The 17,644-nt window shown below is 36.0% G+C and overlaps 1 protein-coding gene across 3 annotated transcripts; it reads right to left on the reverse strand.

Annotated features, from left to right (window-relative positions):
- Nucleotides 1-6,381: 6,381 nt before the first annotated feature.
- On the reverse strand, nt 6,382-12,074 carry LOC125190957. Of its 3 annotated transcripts, none has more exons than XM_048088389.1 (13): nt 11,843-12,069; nt 11,605-11,769; nt 9,790-9,888; nt 9,571-9,705; nt 9,385-9,453; nt 9,102-9,198; nt 8,916-9,018; nt 8,173-8,383; nt 7,438-7,551; nt 7,180-7,311; nt 6,990-7,070; nt 6,801-6,917; nt 6,382-6,703 (listed from the first exon to the last, which is right to left on the reverse strand). In XM_048088389.1, exons 1-13 carry the CDS (start codon nt 11,957-11,959, stop codon nt 6,602-6,604), a joined length of 1,542 nt encoding a protein of 513 aa, XP_047944346.1. In that variant the 5' UTR covers nt 11,960-12,069; the 3' UTR covers nt 6,382-6,601. The 3 variants fall into 3 exon arrangements, 2 of the variants coding, with proteins under 2 accessions (XP_047944346.1, XP_047944347.1); XM_048088390.1 differs by having other exon boundaries at nt 11,590-11,769; nt 11,843-12,066; XR_007171004.1 differs by lacking the exon at nt 6,382-6,703 and having other exon boundaries at nt 6,851-6,917; nt 6,990-7,087; nt 11,843-12,074.
- Nucleotides 12,075-17,644: the final 5,570 nt, after the last annotated feature.

Consider the following 17,644-nt stretch of genomic DNA (forward strand, 5'->3'; position numbering starts at 1 on the left):
TGCAGCGCAACGAATGGATGCGAAACTCGAAGAGATTCGAGTGGAAGTGAGAACGGGCAAATCAGGAAATTTTAGTGAGGAGTCCGATAATGCCCTCATCTTCGAAGGAAGACTGTACGTGCCCAACAACGAGGAACTCAAGAACGAGATCATGAGTGAAGCTCATGAGACTCCATACACTGCTCACCCTGGAAGCACGTAAATGTACCAAGACTTGAAGAAGTCCTTTTGGTGGAATGACATGAAGAAGGATATCGCGACATTTGTGGAGCGTTGCTTAGCCTGCCAATAGGTGAAGGCCTTACACCAACGACCGTATGGAAAGCTATAACCGTTGGAAATACCCGAGTGGAAATGGGAGCACATCACCATGGATTTCGTGACGGCCTTGCCAAAGACCCTAAAAGGGAACACTGCCATTTGGGTGATTGTAGACCGACTCACCAAATGTGCGAACTTCATACCGATTCCTATAACTCATGGATCGGATAAACTAGCTTGGATTTACATACGAGAAATCGTGCGATTGCATGGAGAACCAGTGACGATTACGTCTGATCGTGACCCGAAGTTCACATCAAAATTTTGGATTAGTCTACAGCGCGAGCTTGGAACACGATTGAACTTTAGCACGGCATTTCACCCGCAGTCCGATGGACAATCCGAGAGGACGATACAAACTCTCGAGGATATGCTAAGAGCCGTGGTGCTCGACCGAGGTGGAAGTTGGGAGACCGCATTACCTCTAATCGACAGATGATCTTGGACCGGAAGGTTCAAATCTTGAGGAACAAATCTATTGCCAGCGTAAAAGTACTTTGGAGAAACCACGAATACGAGGAAGCCACGTGGGAGCTCGAGGATAAGATGATGGAACTGTACCCGGAACTCTTTCCATAAAGGTACCAAATTTCGGGACGAAATTTCTTTTAAGAGTGGTAGGATGTAACATCCCACTTTTTCGAACCCTAATTTTCGAGATATAAAATTTTTGCATTAAATGCTTTTAATGCTATGAATATGTGGATTAAATGATGAGTGATTTAATTGCATGTATCGTTGTGACCTAATTGCGATTTGGAGTTGAGATTGAGTTGAATGGTCAAACTTGTGATTTGTGACGTGGCTATTGAATAGTCAACAATGTGGAAAATGTGACGTGGCCGTGGAATGGGCAAAGTCGTTGGAAAATATGACGTGGAGGTGAAATTTGAATGGTGGAATTGTGATGTGACTATGTGAATATCTTGATGCGGGGTGAAATAATATCGTGGCGAATTATTTTCCTAAGGGATGAGTGAGATTAAATAGGATCACTATTTATTTAATTGGGATTTTCGACCCCTCCTATTTATTGGAAAGGAATTCCATTTTTTTTTCTTGGATTTAATTATTGCTTGGGATAATTATTTAAATTAAATCCAAAGTCCGATCATTCCTTATTTATTTGGTGAAATTTTCGGCCCCTATGTTTGTTTCTAGGGTGATTTTCGAAATTCCCCTATTTTATGGGAGAAGGGATTTTATTATTATATTATTTGATCCCTTATTTATTCTCTTCCATAAATAAATTCAAATATCCTAGCATATCTTGCCATATCCTATTTTAATTAGGAAATTATTTAAATTCCTTGTGGGAGAGGAATAAAAACCGCCACTTCCTATTTTATTTGGGAGGATTTATTAATTTTATTCTGCTCCGTGATATTTTATTCTGCTCCGTGATATTTTATTCTACTCCGTGGAATATCCAATTAAATCATGTGCTAATTAAATAGCATATAAATTTGAACTCCCTATTTCTCTCTACCCAATTCACGTTAACTTCTCCAATCAAATCTTCCCAAATCTTTTATTTATTTATTTGGGGATTTAATTATTGCACTCTATAAATAAGAGAGAAGACCTAAACCCTAGATCAAGAAAAACCGCCCCCCCTACCTTACGCCGATCTCTCCTTCTCTCCCCACTCTCTCAAAATTTTCTTCTACTTTTCCCCATTATTTCTTCATCTTGTGAAAAGAATTGAAGTTGAAATTCAAGAATTTGTTGAAGAATCAAGATCTTACTTTGTTTCTTTCGTTCATTCTATTGAAAAGGTATTTTTATTTTGGTCTTTTCTTCCTCTACCAATCAATCGGTGTTCTTGAGTCCACATGCATTTAGATTGAGTGAAGGGGAAATTAATTGATGAATTTGGGATGTATAAGTGTGTGTGTGTGTGTGCATGCCTCGGTATGCGTGCACGTGTGTTGTGTGTGAACACTCATGCGTGACACGATTTGATGATAGATCTGGAGTTGTTGTGCGAATAAAAGCGATATGATAATCGTACTTTGATTTTGAATGGTGATATTAAACCTAATCGATGGGAAAAAGGGAAATGTTGGGAACATGCATGATTTTGATCAATGATTGAGACTTACTTGTGATATACATAAATTAAAGGTGATAACTCGCGTTCTCGGTGTGATAGCAAGAAGAAGAACGTGCTTGAAATCTAAGGAGTCGAGGTGGGCTTTATTCTTAAACTCTTCTATGTTGCAAATTTATGATATTGGAGAAATAAGGGTGGATTAAACTGTTATGCCATGCATGTGATTGCTTTGAATATTGTGTGTGCCTAATGCCTAGATTGCGAGTGCGCTCCATTAGGCTATAGGGCTATATAAACGAATTCGGGTCTGAGTAGGGCCGCAAACCCTATCAGGCTAGTGAACACGGGAGATCGGGAGCCGTCCTTGCTAGTCGGCCGGTCTCGTGGGCGAAAGTGTGACCACACTTCGTCGCACCATATGAATTGTTGATTGATGAGAAAATGTGAGGTATTGTTTGACTGGCCAGTCCGTGAAATATTTTTGTGATACTCGATGTTATTCTTTAAATAAATGCAAAAACTCGAGTTAACTATGGTAAGGGTGGCATAACTATTAAAACGTTTTGGCATGAGTCCACTGAGCAGTGACGAGCGGGTGGCGGTGTTAAGCTAATAAATCGAATAATGATAGGATCGTTTGAAACATCAAGTGGAGTTGTGTCTTCATACATGTTCTTCACTTTTCTCTTGGTTGCTTCTGCTAAACATGAAACTTAGTATCATCGTTTTTTTTTAACTATTTCATTATCGCTTAGAATATTGAGACATAATGCGTTTTTGGGATTATATTGAACCCTTGCTTTTGAGCATATTCCATGATATCTATCCATCATAGCTTTTCTTGATTAAGTCGTTGACTTATTGCTTTAATGGTTCATTAATTACTTCAGTCAATCCCTTTAAATGGAACCCTAGCCTATGTTGTGTTGTTTTTAAGTCTGTCTAGGTAGCATTCGCCGCATTTATTATACCCTAGAATGTCGGGTTGTTACAACACAACTTAGATTAAAGATTTGGGAGATATGACACATATTCTTGGGATCAAAGTTATTTACAATTGATAGATTATGTTGTGTATTCTAGTAATCTTAATTGATAAAGTGCTTATGTGGTTTAACATGCATAGTTCTAAGAAATGGTTTCTTCTCTTTAAAACTTGGAAATAAGGTTAACATATTGAATTCGAATCGGGTTTATCAGGAATTAACCCTAACAATCTTTCATTTGATACTTAAAAGGGATGATTTCGAGTGAAAAAATACTCTCTCGTTCTACCATAAGCAATTCACATTCTCTTTTGAGAAGTCCCACTTAAAATAAATCATTTCTTTTTTAGCAAAAATTACTAATATTTTTTTTTATTTTACTTTATTTTATACTTCACTCTCCCTCTACTTAAGTGGATACTTAAGTGGAGTATATAAATATCATTTTCTTTAATCTCTTTCCAAGAAATAAGGCGCCACTTTTGAAGGGGTGAATGGGGGTATTTCAATGAATCGTATAGTATTTATTGAATCATCTTTATCTTAATTGTGTTATATAATAAATTTAATATCGTAAAATGTTAAGATTAACAATTTTAACATAATATCAAAACAATGTCAACACGGTGTCAATCATTGACATTGTGTTGATATTTCTGTTGCTATTATTTTGTATTTGTTGACATTTTTTAACAGTTCAGATTATAGTTTGAAGTTTGTAAAATATTTAGAGTTTGCATTTAATTACATTCCATATATTTATGGTCTATCGATGTCGTGGATGCAATGTATTTTCCGTCATTTTCAATTAATATTTGTAAATCAATGAGGGTTGATGTTGGAAGATTATGATATTTTGATGTCATTTCTCTCTCGTCAACTCTATGTAATTAGACTGAAAAAAGAAACAAATAAACTAACTCATTATGGACTACATTGTCATACTACACATGTGTACACTATATGGTTCCTCTCTCCTCCTTTCATGCTCAACTATGGAGGTCATGGATGTATGAAAGCTCGTGCCGTTCACAAATGCGGCTATTATTTATGGATAGAGGGGACAATTGTCCTGTGAATGCATTTTATTTTCCGTCGTTTTCAAGTAATGTTTGTAAACCCCCAGGATCATGGTAGACTATGTTTCTTCGTTTTCATTTCTCCCTACGAATTCAATGTAATTAGACGAAAAAAGAAATAAATTAATTAACTATTTATGGATGATGGACTACATTGTCATAATACCCACTATGGTTTCCTCTCTCCTCCTTTGGTGCTCAACTATGGTTTCATTCCGCTTTCCTCCACCGTAAAGGATTTGCTCTTGAAAAAAAAAGAAAAATGAGTAAGGTTAGATTGATTTTGGAATCATATTATCTTTAACCAACAACGGATATATATTATGCAGTCCAATCCACATAGTTGTTTCTAAAAGTGATTGAGAATGATAAAGGATTTTCCCTTAAAAGAATTAGAACGAGAAAGGAAAGATTTATAAGGCTCTATTTAGCAAAGGGTTTTTAGCCTATAAATACATGAACTTTGAATTTGTTTTTTATTTTTTCCTAAAATTTTAAAATTTGAATATAAATACATAAACTTTTGATAATTTTGATTTTTCCCCAAAATCTAAAATCAAAACACATGCGGCAAATTAAAGTCTACGTGGCAATTAAATTTATACCAACATATTTATATTAATTAAAAAATAATAAATTTAAAATCCACATCAGCCATCTTTCACCCTTCTTGCTTTTTTTGTCGACCTCTTCGTCAAGGCTCTGCCCGCTGCCGTCGGGATAACGCCAGAGGTGTTCATGTCTCGAGTTCCAACCTGCCGCCTCTCCATCTTGGTGGAAGATTACATCAATGGCGGAAGGTAAAGACGCTCACGTGGTGGACGAGGAACAGCGCCACAGATCGGCTTGTACGGCGGCGATGAGGAGCCATCCGCTGGTGGCAGGGATGAGGATTTGTTTGGAAGGAGAATGTCGAGAAAGGAATCGCGAATGGACTCGATCCGGCGAGAGATCTTCCACCTTTGCACTCAACTCTTCCTCTTCCACGGTGAATTCCTCACGATCCTCTTCGCATCGTCATCCCCATTGCAATGTTGTCGGGGTGCGCGTCGGCGGCGATTGCCATGGCGCACTGCAAGTTGTGGAGGTTTTTGAAGGAGCTTGCGGAGGAGCGTGCAGGAGTTGAGGATGAAGGCGCGAGCTTCGATCTGAACAAGGAGACAGCTGATGGAGATGCACAAGAAAGACTCGGAAGGTGTGGTCGTGCTGATGTGGAATTTAAATTTTTTTATTTTATTAGTTAATATAAATATGTTGGTGTTGTTTTGATTGACACATAAGCTTTAATTTGCCACATGTATTTTGATTTTGGATATTGGGGACAATCAGAAACATTAAAAGTTCATGCATTTATATTCAAATTATAAAATTTAGGGGGAAAATAAAAAAAACCTCAAAGTTCATGTATTTCTAGGCAAATAACCCTTTAGCAAATTAGTACTTCATCCGTCTAACAAATATTGTCCATTTTTACCATTTCGACCGTCCACGATATATTGTCCACTTTGTTTTTTTCTTCCTTTTTGGTAAGCGGAACTCACATTCCACTAACTTATTACACTCATATTCTATTATAAAACTAATACTTCATATATCCCAAAAATATAAGGACATTTGGAATGACACGGAAATTATTAATGGACATAATTGATAAAGTAAGAGAGATGAGAAGAAGAGTAGTTAAAATAGTGTTAGTGAATAGTGAAACCTACATTATTATTAATGGTTAATAATAGGCCCTAGTGATATAAGTTGTAAATAAATTGATGTATATAGATAATGCATTTTTTATTGGATGGGTGAAAAAAAAGTGTCATTATTGTTATGGGACCGGAGGAAGTATATAAAAATAAGAACCATATTTCACTAACTTTTTCAAATCTCTTTTTTTAACATTTCTCATAACTCATGCCGAGTTTGACGGAAGGAAATGGGCACCAGCCATAAAACTTGTCGATTTTGATATAAATTTCATAGTTCCAAGATACAAGTCGTAATCTCATTACATGTTTATAAAAACATGAATTTCAAGGTGAAAATTGATAAATCAGCTAATATATTTGGCAATGGCAATGGCAATGGCAATGGCCAACGATTTGGCAACCATATTTTTGCCTTGCTTCTGATGTGTATGTATTGCTACAAGAACCTGTAAAACATCATCTTGATGACGTTTCCGATCGTTGAGATGATCTAAGCTTTGCTAGTTGTTGTTGTCGTCGTCCTAAAAGGAATGCTGTTGCCAACCATATGAAACACACCTGATAAGCAGAAGCAAAGCAGACCAGCTATTAGCCTGTATACAGCCACGCGATGAAGGTTTAAGAATGCATGAAGGTCGGGGGAGTAATAACGTACAGGCAACGCGTAAAGGGAGGTAGTAGAGGCACTGCCGTTTAAACTGCCTGACAAGAGCTTGTACATCCCGGCTGCAGTGGCGTCTCCAAGCCTTTGGACGATTACATCTATGCATACCTGTGATGATAATTTTGGTGAGACGTAACCTTATAACTAGAGATGCCATGTAATAAAATGATATACGCGCACCTTTGCTTTGTACTTCTCGTCTTGTGTAACAACCGTGAATAACAGCTCTCTCCCTGGCCTAGTGACAACGTATATTACCACCTGACGCAACAAAAGGGCTATATCAATTTGTTACGTCTCTGGCCTAACAGACACGGTAACAGGTTATTAGAGACTGGGTGACGTAAGGTAAAAAGTAAAGCAATTGAACCTTCCGTAGAGTTTCTGATATGGCAACTGCTATCCATGATGGCCATACAGATAGAGCAATCAGATTTACAAACCCAACGAGTGGCGCAGAACAAATTGCTGCCGTAACCCCAGCAATGGTGAGGATATGCCCCTATGCAGATAGAGCATTCAGATTTACATAAGGCACCGAGATCCTTGTTTATTGAAATGATTGGAGAAAAACCATGGACCTCAATGAATGCTCACAATAAAAAGTAATATGCGAATGTATCCATACCGTAAGAGTTAGTTGTCCGCCAAGGATGAAAACAGCAATAAAGCTGTTGATTTGTGCAAACAATTTCCTTCTACCAACAGGACTTGTAACCGTGCTCGCAATAACAGTCACTTTCTGCATCAATTTGACGAGAAGGCAGCTTTAACAAAGAAACCAACTAACAACAAATCCAGTTCCAAGCAAAAATGATTTATCAACATACTGAAGCCTGAAAATGTCGAGTTAATGATGCATATTCTCAATTACAAAAGTTATGATACTTATAGATTTGAAATCCTTGTCTTACAATATGCAATTCTGCAGAAACCCTCTTTCTTAACATACAGTTGTCATCTGGAAAATGATTATTCAGATAATTTGGTACTAACTTATTCTTAACAGAATGCACTTCTTGAAAACTAAGCAAATACACAAGTTTTCTTTTCCAGTATTCTCTCTCTTAACTATTTTCTTGGATTGATTCATAGACAAGTTTATTCAAATGCATGAAACAAAATCTATAGCATTAGAAGAATAAAGTTATGAAATCTGATCTTGTGGAATAATAGAATGGCATCCAAGTCCTATTTGCAACTTGTCAAGTTTCAATGCTTGCATCATCAAAAGTCAATCAAGAGACTAGGCAAGACATGATCAAGAATAATCAAATAAGAGATACGGGATTAATAAGAAAAATTATCAAAGACAACTCTGCAACAAACCATTGAAGTCTCTGATGAACACACGTCTTCTCACCTGGAAGTAGAAGAAAGAGGACACCAATGCACTTAGCCAAAGGAATAGTGCAACTTGTAATAAATAGGTCGATGATAATATAAGCTGCAGACCCTCCAATATAACCCAGATTTGTGGTTTTACTTTGGAAGTAGAGGTTCTGGGAGAAGATGCTTGTAGAGCCATTTCACTCTTTCCATCAGACTCACTTATATGATCATTATCAGCTTTTCTACATGCCACAATAAGTAAATTGAAGAAACATAAGGTTTGGAAATATAAAGTTCCTTCATCGGTAAAATAAATGCTTGTGATTAACAAGGTCATGGTTTACAAAATACATGAGGTATAGTAAATAATCAATGTCTAATGAACAAAATATAGGGATATTTATGAAAAACTTCATGAAATTATATATTGAAGATATTTCATTCATGCGAACTAAATAGTAGTACGACAGTTTATACTTCAGGGTTAATCATCTTCAGGCAAAAAATGGATATTATTTAGCAACATTGAGCATTCCAAATAAATCGTGTGATCCAATCACAAGAGATGGTACTAACGCAAAGAATCAACAGGAATTAAAATAGATACAGTCAAGTCAATGACCAGATATTCTTTTTTTGGAAAAAAGAGATAAAAATTGAGGAAGAAACACTCTTATCTACTAAAATATGCCAGAACTTATTAAGTATGACAAATAGGTTGTAGAAGTCAGTCAATAAGGTAGGGAAAGAAGCAGAAAACATAAGAAATAATACCTTAAGGGAGACAATTCTTCTGGATGCTGGGAAACATCCTTGTTGATCCCTACCGAAGACTGCGCAGCAAATTCCAACAAGAGAGCAGAAACAAGAAGCAAATCTAAATGAACCAACTCCAGAGTCAGAGAACAAACGAAATAACAAAGAGAGAGACAGAGAGATGTAGACAAAGAAGAGTCATACACGGGCCAACCCATGCCATTCCTGTAGCAAAGAGTGAACCAAAGAGCTGACCTAGCGTAGCACCAGCACCAATAAACCCAAACAATCTTGACCCTGACTGAAATCAAGTGGTTACAGAGTGAAAATGCCGAGAAGGACCTCCGAACAAGATTAAGTAAGTAAAGACTGGCATCCTAAGTGTTATGGTTATGAACTTGGGATAAAAGGATTCGCTAGTGCTCTTTGTGAGGATATAATTAAAATAGTAGGTTAGATTCCAGCAGACATACTGAAGCACACCAACCTCACTATCCATCACATCAATTACTCTCGCCCACGTTGAAGAGATAGTTATAAGATTAAGAAGTGCAACCTGTTGAAACAGATGATAAAACAAAATATTACAGGAGAAATAAGTGGAGACGATATAATGAAAATTATAACTGAGGACAATCTAAATTTCATAGTTGTGAGGTGAACTCCATTATACCCAAAGAAACATGGCAATCCTCACTGAAATGTAAAACCACCCGTGGCTTTCCCAGCCACCTGAATTAGATGTAATGGTTTCATCGACTGCAACCTTCATCTTATCCTTTAAAATGGTTTTCACTGGAAGCGTTTCCTACGTAAGCAGATAACTTATCATAATCCCACAAGAGATGTGAACAAAACAACTGTTGAAGAATGAGACTGCTATGCTCTTTACCTTGGCTTTAAATGGTGAACTTCCAGGTATAGAAAAATTCCATAGAACAAAGAATATAACAAGAGAGAAGCTAAAAAACCGGTGTATCAAGAATAAAGCCTGAAGTAGGAGAAGAAATTGATCTTAGTGGCAAATGCATGACTTTCCAAGATATAAATTGACAAAGTAGCTTAGAATAAAATAATTGAAAGAAAAAGGCACAAACTAAGGATAAGTTTAATTGATCTCATGATTCATCATCTCACCTTCAGCCTTATGACTAATTTAATCTTAGACAAATCCTATTGTGGCTTATCTCATATTGTATTTCACTATTATCTTGTCTAACGAACTGAACCACCAAAGGAGTCAGCTTTTACAAGATAAACTCAAACAATCAAGGATTAAGTTTCACTTAATTAAAAGACTCGAAAGTACTAATAACTCCAATACTTCATATGTTCTCTTCATACTTTCTTACTCCCACTTGGTCACGTCTCTCTTCTCTCATTCCAGCTCATGTGTGGCCTTCTTCATGGCCCATCTGATGCTCCACAACTGACAGAAGGCCCTCCATCCTCGTAAGTAAAACAGAAGACACGACTTGTTGGCCACGGAACATGTATCCAAGTACAGGCTAAAATATCAAGCCCTTTTTCTTCTTGCATTTTGTCATCTTTCGGCTATTCATTCCCTGAAGCATCCTTGGATGTGAACAACACACCCTCAAACACCCTAGTCAACATTTTCCTTTGAACATCTCATGCATACGTCGTGAGGAGTAAAGATGGAAAGCTGAGTTCACATCCCTCGATTTGTTTAGGATATGGAAGGTACGAAAAGTTAGCGCGTTTTTTGTTTGGTAGCACGAATTACGGAAGAAGGGTCTGAGAATTGAAGTGAGACAGCAGAGATTGGTTTCTAACTTTCTCTAGAAGCGATTCATATCAGTGAGATGAGTGAAACAGAAAGATTCCTTATTTCGGCTTCACAACCTCAGGAACAAGTTCAATTACGAGGGAGTAAAAATTATACGTTATGTTGCCTTAGACCTCCTTCAACCCACTCTATCTTTATTCTAAACAAAAGGAGGGAGTTGAATCCAATCCTCTCCCTCCCAAAATCCCCTTTGCAACCTCAACACATAAAGTTTATCATTTTGGATTCCTCTAGGTTAATAGAAAGCTAAAACAGTGCAAGGCTGTAGCACAGGCACAACAATAGAAAAGACTAAACTTCTTCCTACTTCCTAGTTCCTTCTGCCATTATGATAGGGATAATCACGATAGAGATATAAATTACATAACTTTTTACCAATAATATTTGACAATAAGAACTGCAATGGTTAAAGTATCACAACACTTCTATTGCACTTCACAATCAATAGTGAAAACAGGCATACATTGATACAAGCAACATTGAATTTCAAATATGAACTGAAGTCTGTTGAGTCATTGACAATAATAAGGTTACAGATCATAACACAGCCGGGTTGTGACTATGTTCATCCTTCCATTTCTAAACACCACGTCTTTCCACAGGGCAGAATCATCCACTAGTTTTGATGGTTTCCTAAACCAACCACTCAACTAGCAATAAGTCACTAACAACATTCTTATCTTCCCTAATTTGTCCGAAAACTAAAACTAAAATCGACCTCACCTTCGACCAAAGAATTAGCCGAATTCTCAAACTCAAATAATTCAAGAACCATAACATCAAAATTTAAATCCTAGCAGAACAAATATGCTACCAATTGGATAACAAGAAAAGGTAGGCCCTTTTTCTTCCCAAACAGCTAGCTGAAATTAGGTAGATTACCAAAACAATTCATACTTTTCCTTTGGAGAGATTCGGCAGAGAAAACACGAGGGTGGAAAGGGGCGCAGCAACCAAGGTGAGCAGCAGTGATCCGACGAAGAGATTCGGGAGATTACCCAAACCCAGCGATATCGCACCTTCATCCCGTAACGGAAGGACCACGAAATACGCACTCAATATCTGGAAATTTTCAAAAACCCGTTACCCACCAAGCATAAGAAAAAGTTCAAATCTTTTGTTGAGCAAGACTTACAAAGAAAAATGAGGAGGTTGAAGAGATCAATGCAGAGGTCTCGTGGGGATGAACAGTAACGAATATTGAAATGAATGATTCTACACGAGATTTATCGATGATTACCATTCTGACCATAAATGATATAGTGATCTTTCAACGACAAAGGGGAAATCATGGATGGGAAATTGGGGGATTGGGAGTTTGTCTAAAAGCGTAAGCTTGAAACTGAAAGTCAAGAAATCGAAAATGGGTGGCATTTCTTTTAGGACCCTCCAATTCTGTTAATTTGTGTATTGCTCCATCGTGCATGAGATTTGTGAAACTAGTACTCTTCCGTTTCACTGAAGATGCTCATTTTTTTATTAGTTGTTTAAATTAAAATGATTTATTACTAAAAATAGAAACCTTTTATCTTTATTTTATTCCTTATTTATTACTTTACTCTTTTCACTTAACACACAAGATAAAGTTGCATAAAATCTAGTGTCGCTTAAGGAAGGGGTCACCTTCCTTGGGATGGAGGGAATATTAATTTTGTATATTGGTTGATTTGAGTGGCCTGATATTCAGCTTTTTATAGTACTTCAAAGGCATGATGTTTATGCTAGCTCCTAAGTCGGCGTCGCAGAGGTTTTATCCACTTTGCCATCTCCAATAGAGCACCTAATAATGAATTGACCGAGATCTCTCTACTTCACGACCCTCTACTTCTAGATAATCTCGCTGCAGTGGAGAGGTAACTTAAGATCAGTCTTCTTTAGCTTTTATTTCCTCATCACTGTCTTGCTCAACAGTTTTGCTTACCTAGAGATTTTCTGCAATGTGTCAACAATAGGAAGGTTAGTATGAACTTTACAAAATATATTTAAGAAGTGTTTAAATTGCTCTTCATGCTTAAACTTCTTTTTGGGCTGAAAGGGGAAAACAATCCCATTGTGCTGCACAGGCTGTTTAGATTCGGCTGCTACTGCCTCTTTTCCAGCGGCCCGCTGTGGTTTGTCCAGCAGTCCGCTGGGAAGTCCCCAAATTTTGTCCCAGAGGTGTTGGCTTCATCCTTTGGCTTCTTGGAAACCCACATCTTGTCGATATCAGCAACCCGTGCTGCTGTCTTCGCTATTTCCACCTCTATCTTCTTCTGGACTTGATCCATTTGAGTTTTTATGATCAAGACAGTAAAGGCAATGGTGTTCATTTCCGCCTCAAGGTTGTTCAACCTTGCTTCAACGACCCCAATCTTGGTCTCGTTTGCTTTCCTATCTTCCATTAGCACTTCCAAGATCTTCAAGATTCATTGCTCGTACTTAATAGGGCTCGTTTCAAGCTTGGTTTTATGGTGGTTGTTACACTAATCGAGGCCTTAATGTTTAGAAAAAGTGGATGTTTAAATGTGCAGGAAATGAAAAGCAGCAAAGTGGTAGTGAGTAGTGATCGAAGCAAGAAAATGACCAAGAATTGAGGCAAACTGATCAAGGAAGCAAGATGACCATGCCGGGTAGCAGTGTGAACTGATCAAGAGAACGGGCCATGCTAAGTAGCGGAACAAACTGATCAAGAGAACCCGATACACAATGAAAGACGCGAAAGGATGAGTCGGGGGAGAGAGAAGAAAGAGTGCCCTTTTTAGCAAGGGGCATTAATGCCAAATCAGGAGGATCTTGCCCTAGGGATGGTGCCCCAAGACGTCCTATAAATAGAGGAAGAAATGTGGAAGAAAATCATCTATCATCACTCACTTTACATTCTCACACATACACTACAGAGTTAGCAGCATGGAGAAAGGAGGTTGCGGCAGCTTGAGTCAGAGTTTACCACGGCCACACTCTCTTCTTCCTCGTCTTGGAGGAACAGAGCTTAGTTTAAAAAGAAACTTTTGTTCGTTAACAATTTCCTAAGTCTCAGGGGTTGATACTTGTTTACTTTGTATTCCATTTATTTTTTGATGCTCTATTGAATCCACTGTTACTTTTAAGTTTTCTTTCAGTTAAATTGTAATTTTCAAGTTTGTTGATGTTCCATCTCTGAATCTGAAGTTCTTTTGTTGTTTTAGTTTAAATTGTTTGGAGATTTGTTGTTTAAGATGGAGTTTGTAATGGATGTTGGTTTAAATCTGGAGTTTTCGGAGTTGGATTTTGTTCTGATAATGTTTGGTTGAGTTTGATTGATGCTAATTGCTTAGATCTGGTGTCGTAATGTTCTGATCGTTGTTGTGGGTTAAGGTTTTTGAAAACACTCCTTTTAGTTCCTTGTTTTATCTCACTCGAGTCGGTGTAAACCGAGTTGATCAGCCTGAGCTTTTATTGGATCCACTCACCCACGTTTTTGCAGTAGCATACAGAAATAGGCTGACTTGCTCAGGTTGACGATCCAACTTGGACAGTCCACAACGATTTAACAAAGAGAATGAAGAGAGCGTACGAAAGGAAGCACTTTCAGAAGTCATACTTGATCGTGCAATTAAATTTTGTGAATTGCGTCATATTTCACAAGTTGATATTATGTAATTATTCTACGCCGTGGTCATAAAAAAGTACGGAGTGGAGTTGATCACGAATATGCATCATTACCGTGATAATATTTTTTACCAGGTACTATAATATTTCTATTCATATTTTTAATTAATAATATTATTCATTGTTTACTTTGGTTGCGATATCAAGATTGTTAATTTCATTATATAAGAGATGGATAATCGGTTTCCTGACATTTGCATTGTCCCCTCTTCTAGCTCAACAAAATAAACAAGTTGGAACTCTTATTTCGAAATTTTCTAATTCATATGTATTTGTTATAATTTTGACAGTATATAACCTTGAACTGCAACTACACACACCCGCCCCCTCAAATGCAACTTAATTTAGCATATTGAAGATTGGTTTGTATATATAGTTTAAATATAGAGTCAACTGTACCAAATGACCCTAACTTTTGCATTTGTTGCACCAATGACCTCTAACAAAAAAAATAATACCAGAGAGGCCTAACGTTAAATATAATTACGAATAAAGTTTTTCGGACCAAAACACCCTCAGGCCCCAAAAGGGCATTTTTGACACTCCATTATATTGCTGACATGTGATTTTGCCACATTTCTGTTAGCAATGTCTTATGTAATTTTCTAATAAGTTTTTTGTACTTCATACGTAATTAAAATTTTATCATTATCTACACTTTCTAATTTTTTTATAATATACATATTTATCATTATCTTCATTAATTAATATGAACATAATAAAATGAACCATTTCTTCCTTATAAAACTCATTTTCTTGTATTTTTCCGTGTTTTCATTTCCTGTAATTTATTTTATTTACATTGATTTATGGATCAATTTTATTTATTATAAAAATATCCTAATTTGGCAGTATTAATTTATAAATTTATATTGTCTTATTTCAAATACTATTATTAATAAAAAAAATCTTGAAGGATTAAACACTAGCTAATATCACATGCTTGAATTTTTTTCAAAATATTACTCACGTTTCAATTTAATCATGAATGACAAGAAACTATGCAAATTTATATCGAAAGATTGAATGTTCATATGATGTTAAAAATTTCAATTTGAGCTAAATTAAAATTACGTCAATAAAATATTAATCATAAAAATCGTCATAAAGTTAGGCTTAGAGTAACAAATTAGTTCGATGATATATAATGAAATAATATTTTAAATGTCAATGTTTTCAATAAAATAATTATTGTATCATTTAATTAAATGTGAAATATTTTTTATTCTGTGCATTATTGATTCGGATTTATTGCATAAATAACTTCACTTTTCCATATTTTTGTTTCTCAATGAATTTCCTACATGATATAACTAGAGGGACATAAGAATTTTTTTTTACAAATATTGACAAAACTTTAATCACGTATAAAGTACTAGAACTTATTAGGAAATCACTTAAGAAGCTGCTGACAGAAATGTGACAGAATTCATATGTCAGCGAATTTAGGAATTGCCAAAAGTGCCCTTCAAGCTATTTGGGCATTTTCGTCCGAAAAGTGGCTAAAAAAACTTCATTCATGATTATATTTAACGTTAGGCTCTTCAGGTGCTTTTTTTTTTGTTAAGGATCACTGATGCAACAAGTGCAAAAGTTAGGGTCATTTGGTGCAGTTTACTCTTAAATATATATTATGTTTAGTTCATGAGATAAAATCTCACAATTTAATTCTAGATGTATAATTATGTGATAATTAGTCATAGGTATCTCTTCCAATTAAAAATAATCTCACAACTCAATTTTAGATGAATAACCATACTTCCCCCGTCCAATAAAAATATGTGCACTTTCCATTTTCGTCCTTTCATAAAAATATGGGCTTTCCATTTATAGAAAGTTATCATAATTTATTACCTTTATACATCAAGTTATTTACAATTTATTACCACCTTCAAAACACTAATAATAATGTGGGTCCCACTATCCACAACACTACTTTTGTTAGAGTTTGTATACTAGAAATCATGTTTCGAGTGATTGAATACTGTAAAACTCTTATTTTATTTTTCAAGTAATAAAAAAAATTATTTTTTTCATAATGTTGTTATGTTTTACATTTAATGAATGTTAATTGCATGTTTAAATGTATAAGTTAACTTAACAAAGTCTAAGTCTTTGTTTTAGTAGACCGGTTGTTGGCGGCGTCCACTTTAAGGTAACACAGTCAGTCCTAAACAAAGAAAAAGAAGAATTTCACAACCTAGATGGAATTAGACTATCCATCGTGAAAGGTTGCAATGTCAGTCATAAATAAGATGACATTGGTGTGGTATAGCACTGAACGGACTTGTCCTTGGGCTATCTACTGAAAGCGCGAGGTCTTGATAAATATTTGTTTCTTAATCAATGTAGGTTAACATTGAGCATACGGTATTGATTATGCATTACTTTGACTTATCAAAAGTGCGGATTTTTCATAACCCAATAATCCTGATATATTGGGTAGTGATGATTAATATCTAGCGGTGCTAGGATTCCTATTATGTTGAATCGTGCGCGAGGTGAGTCTCGTTTGATAATGTCCTCAAGAGGAGTGCGAAACAAGGTTTTATTATTCTAACCTAGCTAGTTGGAGTTTGATCACTCTATGAATAATAAATATGCGTTTCATTAAGTCCACTTTTGGAATTAATAAGAAATTAATTAATTAAGTCCATAACAGACATTAGTTAATTAATGGACATTTTTATCTTAAGCGCGGGAAATGAAAGTTAAAACGGAAACCCAGATTACTTATAATTTCGGATTTGGATGGGGAGAGTTCAATATTACTTCTGTAGTGGCTGCTCGTAATATTCCAATTAAAGCTTATATTAAATTGTGGGTTCAATTTAATTAGTAAAAAGTAAATTGGATGAGCCCATATCCAAAACCTTCCATAGATCTCTGTCTGGGCCCAAAATGAACTTAATATAAATAGGAGAATAAAGGAGACAGAAATATATAATTTTTCTTAGACAAAAATTTCGTCCCCCTCTACTTAGAGGACTTCGAATTTTTCCTCTAATCGGAAAAAGATTTCTTCAGCCTTCTTTATTTAAGTCCTAGTATTCTGGTGAGATCAGCTCACACTGATATCGGAGTACAGTTCGGGAACCAGAGAGAAGATCCGTGGTCTAGTATTCAAAGCGTCACGTGGAGAAGCTCGCTAGCCATCATCAATTCTTTGGAGAATTAATTAGATATTATTCTTGCTCCGTAGAAAAGCATGTTTTAGGTTTCAATATTCTTAAAGCATGATTAATTCAAGTTATGAGCATGATACATGTGAGAATTACGCGAATAGATTTTGTCTAAATAATCTGCTAAA

The sequence above is a fragment of the Salvia hispanica genome, chromosome 5 (assembly GCF_023119035.1).
Source record: "Salvia hispanica cultivar TCC Black 2014 chromosome 5, UniMelb_Shisp_WGS_1.0, whole genome shotgun sequence".
NCBI classification, from domain to species: Eukaryota; Viridiplantae; Streptophyta; class Magnoliopsida; order Lamiales; family Lamiaceae; genus Salvia; species Salvia hispanica.